Source organism: Pipistrellus hanaki, assembly GCF_964339955.1.
Source record: "Pipistrellus hanaki genome assembly, chromosome: 1".
Lineage (NCBI taxonomy): Eukaryota > Metazoa > Chordata > Mammalia > Chiroptera > Vespertilionidae > Pipistrellus > Pipistrellus hanaki.
Genome location: NC_140503.1, coordinates 186336789 through 186349337, shown reverse-complemented (window position 1 = coordinate 186349337; position 12549 = coordinate 186336789). Strand labels below are relative to the sequence as shown.

General features: G+C 38.3%; 1 protein-coding gene across 4 annotated transcripts in view; it reads right to left on the bottom strand.

Moving 5' to 3' along the window:
- ATP8A1 (ATPase phospholipid transporting 8A1) overlaps positions 1-12549 on the bottom strand; it is a 200481-nt gene that overhangs the window by 42064 nt on the left and 145868 nt on the right. For all 4 annotated transcript variants that reach the window (XM_084900562.1, XM_084900563.1, XM_084900561.1 and 1 more), the window contains 2 exons: positions 6129-6312; positions 5925-6035 (listed from right to left, as the gene is read on the bottom strand). In XM_084900562.1, coding sequence (XP_084756688.1) covers positions 5925-6035; positions 6129-6312 — 295 coding nt within the window. The remainder of the gene's footprint in view (positions 1-5924; positions 6036-6128; positions 6313-12549) is intronic.

Below are 12549 nucleotides of genomic sequence, written 5' to 3'. Positions count from 1 at the left end.
AAACACAACAAAAAAACCCGTTAGAGGAAAGCAGGCTTGACATGCCCGGCAAGCGAATGTTTGAATCGGAGCTGCTGGGACTTGGCTACACTTCACGTTTCATTTAACATCATTCTGGAAGCATGGATTGCTACAAATTCACCATTCATCAATAAGCACCGAGGCCGACCCCCACAATGAACGCTTTCTGCACCCACACTGATCGTTTTCCTCTTTAGAGTGGGAAGGAGGAGAAAAAAATAAATGTTTCCTCCAGGAGATGAAAAAGAACACAAAGTGGTAACAGCATGTGACAAATCAGTCCAAATTGTGTCAGGGTTGTACACACATTAACAATAACAACAACAACAGAAGCATAGAAACTGGAATCAAATCTGAAATTGTTGCTTGCTTTGCCACATATATTTACAGGGAAAAAATTGAGTATCTGTCCTAAACAAGGAGCCGGAGCATTCACTTGTGCATGCAAACTTTAAGAAAAGTTAGCATCTTCCTGTGAACTGAAGTTTATTCCTTAGGGTGGTGCTGCTGACTGCACTTTTTTTTTTTTTTTTTTAAGTGTTAAGCATCGACAAGACAGACTTCCACGCTTGCTATTGCGTTTTCACAGTTGACCTCTGTGAGATGTGGACTAAGTGATGCTCTGGATGACGGTAATGTCCTCTTTGAAGGTGACTGTGCTCTACCGTGATGCTACATACAAACACGCTCTTTCAGGTTTCCTAGGGCAGTGTTTCCCAACCTTCTCTCATGATGAGAATCACCTGGTGGAGTTGTTAAAACACAGATTCCTGAATCCCAACTAAGAAGTGCTAAACTAGGATTTTTGGGAACATATAGGTAAAATTGTATACTTAACTAGTGCTCTAAGACAGATGTTATATACAGAGCACTAAGTTAGGTATGCAATTTTACCTATATGTTCTCAAAAATCCTAGTTTAGCACTTCTTAGTTGGGATTCAGGAATCTGTGTTTTAACAACTCCACCAGGTGATTCTCATCATGAGAGAAGGTTGGGAAACACTGTCCTAGGGTATGATGGAAATATAAGGAATTATTAAACCCCAACTTTCAATTATGGCCTCACTAGTCTATGAAGATGCAGTCTAATCATTTTTGGTCTGAAGAAAGCCCAAGAGACATGCATACCAAATTTGTGTATTAGATAATGAATCAGTTCAAAGGTTATGGTTATAAATGCAATCATTATCACTGAATAATAAGAGAAATGTGTATGAATAAATTTATTGTGTGTAAGTCAACATTTGTAAATGTGACTAGTCTCCTAGTTTCTTTGTACAGAACATGAGAAGCCGATTCAAATGTTCCGGTTTAAGCTTGGAATTTAAGAACCTCCCTTAATCTAGGAAAAGTTTCAAATTCCAAAATAATATGCAAATAAATCCACATCTCTGGATTCAAAGTTTATTTTTAAAATGCATGAATTTACTGCTTTATGACAGACATTTAAAAATGGACAGGTATGAACTTTTACCTTTTTATTTTTCCTACTGAAAGATATAAAGGTTTTAGAAATTTTCTTCTTGCATTTAAAAAAGTTAGTATTCTAATTTCTTTTTATTTTTTTTTTAAAGGAGAAATGACTAGATAAGAGAATAACCCTAGATACATTCACACAAATATTCTGGCATTCAAAGAGAAAGAGCAGTCTACTAGAAGGCTGAATTCAAGTTAGTGAGGTTGGTAGTTAAAAGATACATTAGAAACGTATCTCACACTAAGAACAACACCTACGTTATAGATACATAAAAGTCCCTCCTTTGACTCAACCCAAACTAGGTGCAGAAAGAAAACATCGGTTCCTCTGGGGAGGCATCTAAATTATTTAAATTCTCAGGAAAGACACGTGCCAGCACAACGCGCAGGGAAAACGTCACCTCACTGACTTGACTCAGAGTTTCTGTAAATTAGAAACACTGCATTGTTTTGGGATCTTACCAGAACACCTGGATGCAACCAATGGAAAGAAAAGTTCTTATCTTGGTAGGAAGGAGTCAGATGTCTAAGAAATTTTACAAACATCTCTTTAGAAAGATTTCAGTGAACACTTAGGCCCTGCAAGTGGCCACCATCAGTAAGTGCTATAGACCGCCACCTGCCAAATCTGTATTTGTTTGTTTGGCTGAGGCTGATGGCAACGAGAGGCTAGAAGTGGCATTCCTGGCACTGCAGCAATGGGGGAAGCGGTTTTCACATGTAATCTATAAAACCCATAGAACTCCAGACTATTCCTTCATTAGCAAAGGAACTCCAGACCTGCCTCTCCTGGAATTCTTTTCTAAGTTCCACGTCCCAGCAGAGGCGTGGCAGCTGAAGCACAGACTCCCCCTCCATGCAGCCTTTTTGCATGTTAAACAGCAGCTTACAAACTGTGAGTCCTCTGCTCCCACGCCTCATCAGCACAAAACACTGAAAGGAGAGAGTGGAGACTGGCAGTTGTCCTCACTAGAGACATTCAACGATGTGTTTTCTGTCTATTCACTCACGGTATTGACATGAGCCATTAACATCTGCAGAACTTGTTTTAGCTGGCAAAAGTTTGGTATCTGGGAATTGATTGAAAAGGTCAATTTGTTTCCCAAGATAGTGGAATTATATTCAAAATGCATTTCCATAAAGTGCTCAAAGAAAAATAACTTAAATGAGATTTCCAGGAAAGTTTAGGATGTTACTTTCTTTTCTTTTTTTTAAATTGAATTTACTGGGGTTACATTGGTTAGTAAAATTATATAGGTTTAAGGTATATAATTCTATAATACACTACTGTGTAGTTCAATACCCCAAGTTAGGACTTACTTCCTGTTCTGTATTGAGAGAATTTCGTCCGTGCTAAATATCTCATGAAGAGGCTTTAAACTCAAAGCCAAGGGAAATTTAGGGCTAATCAAACACAAATTGTATAACTCTGGCTGAAACAGAAATTACAGATTTTGTTTTCCATTTGAGTTTAATATATTTTGTTTCCCCTATTAATACATAAGTTTTACCTGCTTTACTGATTGTCAAATGATCTAGATTAAGAAAATAAAAATAAAAATTTTAAAGCAGATTTTTTTGCTACCAATGGCTTTCAACTCCTAGTATTTTCAAAAATTATATGTAGATAAACTATGTAAGTTGATATTATTTTGAATGAGGAAAAATATAATTAGAAAAGCTAGTAACTATAGAAGATACTGGTAATCATCATCATAATAAGAGCTAATATGCTAATGGTTGGGACGCCATAACGTAGAAAGACAGATCACAGGAGGCTGCCTGAGTGTGCTCTGGAGACAGGGCAGAAGCAGGAGGCACCCAGAGAAGGCGAGACCAGCCCGAGGCGACTTGAGGGACTGAGGGTGGGGCTTGAAGCGGCCAGAGAAGGCCAGAGGGGGGGGCGGGGAAGGGGGCGCTGGGTCAGGTGCCCTGGAGTTCTGCAGGGAGATGTTTCAGTATCAAGGCAGGGTGGCGGGTGGGTGGTTGGGGTTCCTAGTCATAAATAATTATTTTAGAAAAAAATCACAAATTTATATATACAATAAAAAAATTTTTTTGGGGGGGGCAAAACCGGTTTGGCTCAGTGGATAGAGCGTCAGCCTGTGGACTGAAAGATCCCAGGTTTGATTCCGGTCAAGGGCATGTACCTTGGTTGCAGGCACATCCCCAGTGGGGGGTGTGCAGGAGGCAGCTGATAAATGATTCTCTCTCATTGATGTTTCTAACTCTCTATCCCTCTCTCTTCCTCTCTGTAAAAAAAAAAATCAATAAAATATATTTAAAAAATATATATATATATTTTGGATTTCATAAGCAATTTTAGAGGTGTGTTTTTTAGTGACCAATAAATAAAACTGCCTGCACACTTGAAAACTAAGTTTCAGTTTTACCAGCTAACTTATAATAAGAACTAAGTTAAGTCAACATTTTAATAAGGAGACAAGCATTCTTACAGAGGCATAAAGAACAGCTGAACCAAACACACAGCAGTTCCCAGCTAACCTGCCAATAGGGTAAGTGTAAAGTTTAGATTTTTGTTTTGTTTACAGTGTTACTCCTCTGCTGTAAAGCATGGGATATTATTTCTTAAAAAATAGATTTTTATTGATTTCAGAGAGGAAGGGAGAGGGAGAGAGATAGAAACATTAATGATGGGAGAGAATCATTGATTGTCTGCCTCCTGCACGCTCCCCACTTGGGATCAAGACCACAACCTGGGCACGTGCCCTGATCAGGAATCAAACTGTGACCCCTTTTGCTGACAATCACTGAGCAACACCGGTTGGGGTTATGTATCTTCTGACAGCTGTGGAGGGTCAGCCAGCAAGTTAGAGGTCAAATTGGCATAAACAAACACCTGTAAGGAAGCTCTGGGCATATTTGTGAGGGCGAAGGTGGGTCCTCTCAGGAGGGGCAGACGGAGGGCTTTCTTAATGAGCTATGGAGAGCTTATCTTCATGCTCTGCGAAGCTGAAGGAGGAGCAAGAAACGATAACATCTAGAGTGTGTTTTATAAATGTAGCTTCTGATGGTAAAATGGCCAAATGGGAATGAGAGGTAAATGATGTATCTATCACTTCCTGATGGACCGTTCAGTTCCCTTATTCATGCACGGGCACTTTGCCGTCCACTGTGGTAGCCACTGATAGCCACCCGAATTTGAAGACTTAGTATGAAGAAAAGAATGTAAATGTCACATTAAAAAATTTTAAGGTGATTATACGTTGAAATGGTAATACTGAATATATTGACTTAAATATCATTTAAAAGTGAACGTGGGTTTTAATTTTTGCCGAAACCGGTTTGGCTCAGTGGATAGAGCGTCGGCCTGCGGACTGAAAGGTCTCGGGTTCGATTCCGGTCAAGGGCACATACCTTGGTTGTGGGCACATCCCCAGTAGGGGGTGTGCAAGAGGCAGCTGTGGTCGATGTATCTCTCTCATCGACATTTCTAACTCTCTATCCTTCTCAATTCCTCTCTGTGTAAAATCAATAAAATATTAAAAAAAAAAGTGAACGAGGGTTTTAATTTTTTATATGTTGCTCATGTGGCTTCCAGAATTGCACAGGGGGCTGGCATTGTTATTCTTGTTGGCAAGCTCCTGGGTGGAGGACAGGAAGAACCCTGAACAAAGCCTGGGGCCTGGCACCCAGTAGGCGCTGTGAAACTTTCGGACAAAATACAACCCTTCAGAAGTAGTTTTCCTTTAAAAAATGATTTTACAGACAAAATGTTTGTGCCTCCCCTGACTCCCCCCAAAATGATGTTATATTTGATATACGGAAAGGAATTTGGAATTTCTTGCTGTCCAGGCACAGAAACTAAATATTCTGATAGTTCTTAGACTCATTCCTCATTATCTAAACTCCTGCTACCAACCAAACTCAGAAACAAAAACAGATCTGGGTAGCAAGGGATGCTTGTATATAAATATCTAAGTTTGAAACATAATAAGAACTATAAGATGGCCAATATTAGCAAAACTGCCTACGTATCCTTCCTGCTTCTGCTTCTTTAACCACCATCCCCAACACCAGACCTGCTCTCCTCAGTTTTATGTCTATCATTCCCTTCACTGTCTTTTAAAATACAGTCTCCATGTGCATATCCCTAAATAGTGTATTGTTTTTTCTTGTGTTTTCGAGCTTCATAAAAAATTCTATAGTTTGCAATCTTTTTAAAACCGAAAACACCATTTCATTAGCAAGTCTAATTCAACATTTCTTACCAAAGCAATATACCTTTTTCAGCCAGAATTTCAACATGAATTATTCTCCAGGGCTGACAAACTTTTTGTTTCAACTTGTTTAGAAGTTATACAAAGGCAAATGGATTAATTAAAATGGGAACATGTCTTCATAAAGAAAATGTCTTTACATATCTATGCAATTGACAAGGATTTAAAACTTAACCGGCTATTACCTCGATAATATAGAGGACTATATTCTTGTAGAAGCAGTATAAAATGCACTTGGAGACTCTGTTATAGTTCCAGGCACCATGGACCATCAATAAATTCTTCAAATACTTGAACTAGAATAAGAGTGGAAAAAAGAATTAGTTATTGCCCTTTTCCTAGTGTCAGCTGATTGAGATGAAGGGTGAGACTGCAGAAATGATCGTCACCTGTGCGATGGAGTAATCGGAAGAATTCGCTGCCTGGAGGCCTTCATTCCCACTTATACCCACGCCGACATGTGCCGTCTGGATCATGCTGACATCATTGGCTCCATCACCAATCGCAAGTGTTATCACTTTGACTTGTTTCTTAACCATCTCCACGACTTCAGATTTTTGAAGGGGAGAAACCCTTAAATTAGAACAAATGACCAATTAGCTTTGTTTTCTGGAGGAAAAAAAAGAATTTTAAAATGTCAATTGAATTGAAGGATAAGAGCAAGTGAGAATGTAGTTCTATGAAGAACCATTATGGAAAAGTCTTAGGTTTGCAAATGTTTGGTTCTCTGTTAACCTGGTTGCCAACTCAAGAGAAAAAAGAAAATGAAAGTCTTGGAAGCAAATCTTTAGGAGATAAAGAGAAGCTATGAAACCTGTTAAGCACTAGTTTACCAGTTTACCAGGACTAGTTTATTTCTTTAACAAGTGCGCATTAACTTGTTAAAGAAATAACATTTGAGTTCAGAAATGCCATTACTTCCTAACAAATGACATCAACATTTCTAAGTTTTCACTGTGAACAAAAAAGGTCAGGATGGCTGTTAAACTATAGTTCAAATACTTATTAAAACCTGTACTATTTCTGGAGAACAAAAGTTTTGAGCCACCCAAAGGTGAACTTAGACAGTATAATAGACATTTAAAACAACTCAAAAATCTACTTAAGTTAACAGTAGGGCATTGGCTAACCATGGTGAATCAACCAAAGTGAATACCAAGAATTGGTTGCATAGCATCTGTGCCTCAATTTTCTTCCAAAGCTACCAGATGTACAGGTTAATAATACGGATTTTTTTTTTTCACTAGATGGAGTTACACATGTTGATATATATGTGATTTGATATGTATGCTATTTTGTTGTATTAACAGCAAGCTTCAAAACTTCATATGTCAAATTTGCTGAAAGTGTTAACATCATAGATATTTTTATGATTAAAAATGTTGAATTTCGTGCCCCAAAAAAAAGCATTTGTGGGAAGTTTTAATTCATTACTTTATTTTGAAGAAAAGTGCTGCTGAAAATTATCATATAATTTGGGAAGTTTATGGTGAACATGCTCCATCTCAAGACACTTGTGAATGCTGGTTTAAATGCTTTAAAAGTGATGATTTCAATGTGAAAGACAAAGAATGGCCATGTCAACCAAAAAAGTTTGAAGACCAACAATTACAAACATTATTGGATGAAGATGCATATCAAACTCAAAAACAACTTGCAGAAAGATTAAATGTTGCTCAGCAAACAATTTTCGATCACTTACAAGCAAGGGGAAAGATTTTAAAGGAAGGAAAATGGGTGCCACATCAAGTGAATGAAAGATAAATGGAAAACCAATATGTCATCAATAAAATGTTGCTTTAATGGCATGAAAGAAAGACTTTTTTGCATCAAATTATGATTGGTGATGAAAAGTGAATTTATTTTGAAAATCCCAAATGCACAAAAATCATGGGTTGATCCAGGTCAACCATCAACATCAACTGCAAGGCCAAATCGCTTTGGAAAGAAGACAATGCTCTGCTTTTGGTGGGATCAGGACTATGTGGCATATTATGAACTTCTAAAACCAGGTGAACCATTAATACTCTTCGCTACCAACGACAAATAATCAATTTGAACCACGCTTTGATCTTGAAACAACCAGAATGGGCCAGAAGACACGGCAAAGTAATTTTGTTTCATGATGACATACCATCACACACTTAAAATGAGTTAAAGACACTTTAAAAGCTCTTGCCTGGGAAGTATTAACCCACCCACCGTATTCACCAGACTTTGCTCCTTCAGATTACCACTTGTTCTGATCGATGGCACACACACTTTCTGAGCAGCACTTCAAAACATACAAAGAAGTGGAAAATTGGGTTTCTGAATGATTTGCCTCAAAACAAGTAAAGTTCTATTGGGTATCCACAAATTACCTGAAAGATGGGGGAAATGTGTAGCTATCGATGGATATTACTTTGAATAAAGCACTTTTGATATTTCTCTTGAAGTTATCTTGTTTTCTTTGATTACAAAATTGGAATTATTAACTTGTACACCTGGTACTGACTAATGGCCAAGGAGACTCAAGCAACCTCCTGCAGAACCGTGGGGTCAGGGACAGAGAACAGCAGCACCCATACTAAAATCATTTTTGGTATTAACTTCAGATTATCTTATCACAGACTTTTAAAAGCCACTTAAGAAATAAACCCAACAGCCATTACAGCAGGGTTCAAAGACAGAATGCGTCCGTGTAATGAACTTAATATATTATGAATACTGTCTTGGCGACTAAGAAGAAAGGAAAACTAAACAGAGAACTGGCTCAGTCAACAGTGAAGATTGTGATTAAACACTAACAACTATCACACAATGTTGGACAAGAGAAGCAACTCACAGCTAAATTCTTTATCAAGGTCAAGTGGAGGAGGTGCCTCATAATATCTGCTGGAACATCTGGTAAATCATTTATTATTCCATCTAAAAATGAAGATCATTACTCTGAAAGACTCAACATTTTGCACATTTTCCAGATTATCTCTTTAGGAAACATTCCTAGTAGTGGATACTCGGCACCAATATATACTTCCAGGAGGCCCACTGCCCTTCAGAAAGGCTTCATTCAAAAGCCAGAGCCACGCTGAGTTTTATTTCAAGGGTGAGAATCATTGCATCAGGCTGGGAGTTGCTTGCAGAGTGAACCTGTCTCCTTGTCTTTGTATTCCTAGTGCTGATCCTGAATAGGTACTCAGTGAAAGGTTGCTATATGAAAGCCATATATATATATATATATATATATATATATATATATATATATATATATATTATTGATTTTTTATAGAGAGGAAGGGAGAGGGATAGAGAGTCAGAAACATCGATGAGAGAGACATAGATCAGTTGCCTCCTGCACACCTCCAACCAGGGATGTGTCCACAACCAAGGTATATGCCCTTGACCGGAATCTAACCTGGGATCAGCTGCCTAAAATTCTGCGTCCTTTGGTAGCAGACGCCTTCCTTACGAGGCACAACCCACGGTTGGCTTCGTTCATATGAAGACTAGAACATAATGATGCCCTTCACCCACGTTTATGGTATTACTACCCCAAATCCAACAGCAAAGTTTTTAGCAACTCAAAAACATTTCTCTTGAGCATTATACATGTTTTTCTTTTGACTAGATTATTATTTCTAAGACCTACGACATGTTTAATTAAAGGACGAGTACTTTAAGAAGTAGCATAGGAAGAAAATAGCAAAGCCAAGGACAAGACAATAAAAGTGAGTGTAGCATAAAGCTTTTGACAGATGACCAGTACTTGGTCATTTCTGTAGAGGATGCAGAAATTAGCTTGGGCTGCAAGAGGCTTCCTTGATGAATTAGAATTTGACAAGGAAAGCTCATGGCAGATAAAAGCACCAGCACACATTAAAAATTATCCACAATATAGTCCCTCCTATGGTTTTATTCCTACTTCATAAAAGGCCATATACTTCACCACTAGAGTTTATTTATTTTCTTGACTTTTGTACACTTGTGTCTACATGTGTACAATGTCCATAATAGTCTAGAATGGTGACTTGCAACATTTTTCATATCATGGCACACATACACAAGTTACTAAAAATTCTGCGGCACACCAAAAATATCTATCTTTTGCCTATCTGGCAAAAAAGGGTATAATTTAGATTCATTCACACCAATGGCTATTGTTGAGTTGGCTGTTATTTTTTGAGATTTGGGGGGGGGGGGATCTAAGGGAAAAGAGATCAGTGCCCCTAATGAAATAGGCATTGCATGTTTTTAAAATTCTTGTGGCACCCCGGTTGAAAACTGCTGGTCTAGCACAACCTCACCACACAAGTTAATGCTTCCAAATGTCTATCAAAACCCACTCATCCATGGTTGAACATATCTAAACCTTAATTTTACAAATAGCAATAGTGTCCCAATGTATCATCCAGAAACATCATAGTAGCACTGTGCTCTGCCCTAGATATTTTTTACCACTATGGGTCTGTATTCACAGTTCTCCTCTGCTGTTGCTCTTTACTCTCCAGGAGAAGTGAGAGCCTCGACGGAAAAAGACTCCACATCCCGTGTGTGCGTAGGGTCCGGGTTTCTTCCCCGTGGCTGCTCAAACAGAGGGTGGTCCTGTGCGATACGCCCTAGCAGTGCACTGAGTGCAGTATGCTTTTCAGATATTATTTTGGCTGTAGTTTCTGCACATGTTATTCATTACTTTCCTTACTGCTTATGTAGTAATTCTCACAGCCCTGTGAACATGAGATCGTTATAGTAGATTTTTTTTTATACCATTTAAGCTAGAAAGTATATAGAGTGGCTCAAATTATATTTTGCACTCTTTTCATAGGATTAGCTAAATGAATCAATTTTTTTAAAAAATCTGTTTTTATTGATTTAGAGGAAAAGGAAGGAAGAGGGAGAGGAAGAAAGACAGAACCATTGATGTGAGGGAGACACATCAATCGGCTACCTCCTATCTACCTCCTACAGTCCCCCTACTGGGGACCGAGCCCAAAACCCGAGCATGTGCCCTGACAGGGAATCGAACCAGTGATCTCATGATGCGTGAGATGAGGCTCAATCCACTGCACCACACTGGCCAGGCAATAAGTCACCTTTTTGAATGAAATATGGATAAAGATGAAATGTGCAGGTATACACATAAACATGTCATAAAGACTATTTTAAGGGACTTTCTACAGGTAGACAAAGGGGATACCGTAATGTATCTTACTGTATTGCGTTTTAGTTTAATAATCTTAAAATATCTTATGCAGCAAAAATTATGCTGGCAATACAATATGATCTCAATAACTTATACTGTTCACTTAAAAGTTACTATCAAGTTGCCTTCAGAAAGTGAATCGAGGGGGGAAAAAAATAGAACATGTAGGAATGCGTGCTGTTTTGAAGGGTTTTGTACAGCGACCCGTGCTGACAGAGCCCCGATTCACTGAGCTGGGGGCGGCTCCTGGGACTCTTTAGGGATCAGGATCATTAGTGCTGGGAGCTGCTGTGCTTTCCTCTGCAACACACTTCCTACGATTCCTCCCTGGGAGTATCAGCCGATCCCCCACGGAGTCATGTTCTGCTGACTAATAAAGAAATTACAAAAAGAGAGGAAAACCTAAGAGAAAAACTTATGAGATCCGACTTGGTTCCTTTTTGAATTATAATTTGTTAGGCTCTTAAAAAGTTTTAAGTAGAGGAAAAATTAAAATCTGGCACACACAAAAAAAGTCTGTATTACTTGCACCAAAATCACACAAGTGTCATAACACCTCCGGAAACTCACCATCAGTTTGTTAGCGGAACGAGAAAACAGCCACTTGGAAAACAAATCCTAAAAACGATACTTAGCATGTGGCGCATCATGAAACATTCAACCACTTCGAGGCAAGAGAACTGTGTTATTCTCTCTCATGGAATTTCAGTTGTTATGGGTAAACTACTGCTGTTTTCAGGTTATATGGTTCAGAGAATATTTTAACTAGTGACTAATCATATTGACAGTGTGTATTTGAATATGCATGTATGTGAGTGTGTGTACTTGCGCATGGGCACCCACCCCAATTGCAAACTGGCAAATAGACCTTACTTTAAAAAAGGTACTAAGAAAACCCACAACCTCCTAGCCTGGCCAGTGTGGCTCAGTGGTTGAGTGTCAACCTCTGAACCAGGAAGTCACGGTTTCATTCCGTGTCAGGGCACATGCTCGGGTTGCAAGCTCCATCCCCAGTGTGGGGCATGCAGGAGGGTAGCCAATCAATGATTCTCTGTTATCATTAATGTTTCTGTCCCTCACTCCCCCTCCCTTCCTCTCTAAGAATAATTAAAAACATATTTAAAAATATGGTGGAAAGATATGAGAAGAGAGAAGCAATTGGAAAGTAAGGTATACAAAAATGCAATTGAAGCAACTGGAAAATAAGTCATACAAAAATGTAACTGCTAAAAGAAAGAAACCAGTAGTAAACTGAATAGTAAATATGACAGTGCTTGAAAGGGCAATTCAATTAAATAAACTGTCCCAAAGATAGCAGAAAATTAAAAAGATTGTAAGAAAAATACAAAGAAATGGAGGAATACAGGTGAGTAGATATATATATATAAGGTAATGCCAAGAAGAGAATAAAAAGGGACAGAATGAAAAAGAATGCTTAATAATTTCCCAGAATTAAAGAAAGGCGTGTCCTTAAATTCAAAGGTCTCATACAGTGCCAAAAAGACATTCAAGAAAAAGGCACTTACGCCTAGACATATTATGCTTAAATTAAGAAAATGGCTAAACATTAAGAAAAATTTCTAAAAGCTTCTAGAGAGAAAACAAAGATTATTTACAAAGAAATAAAG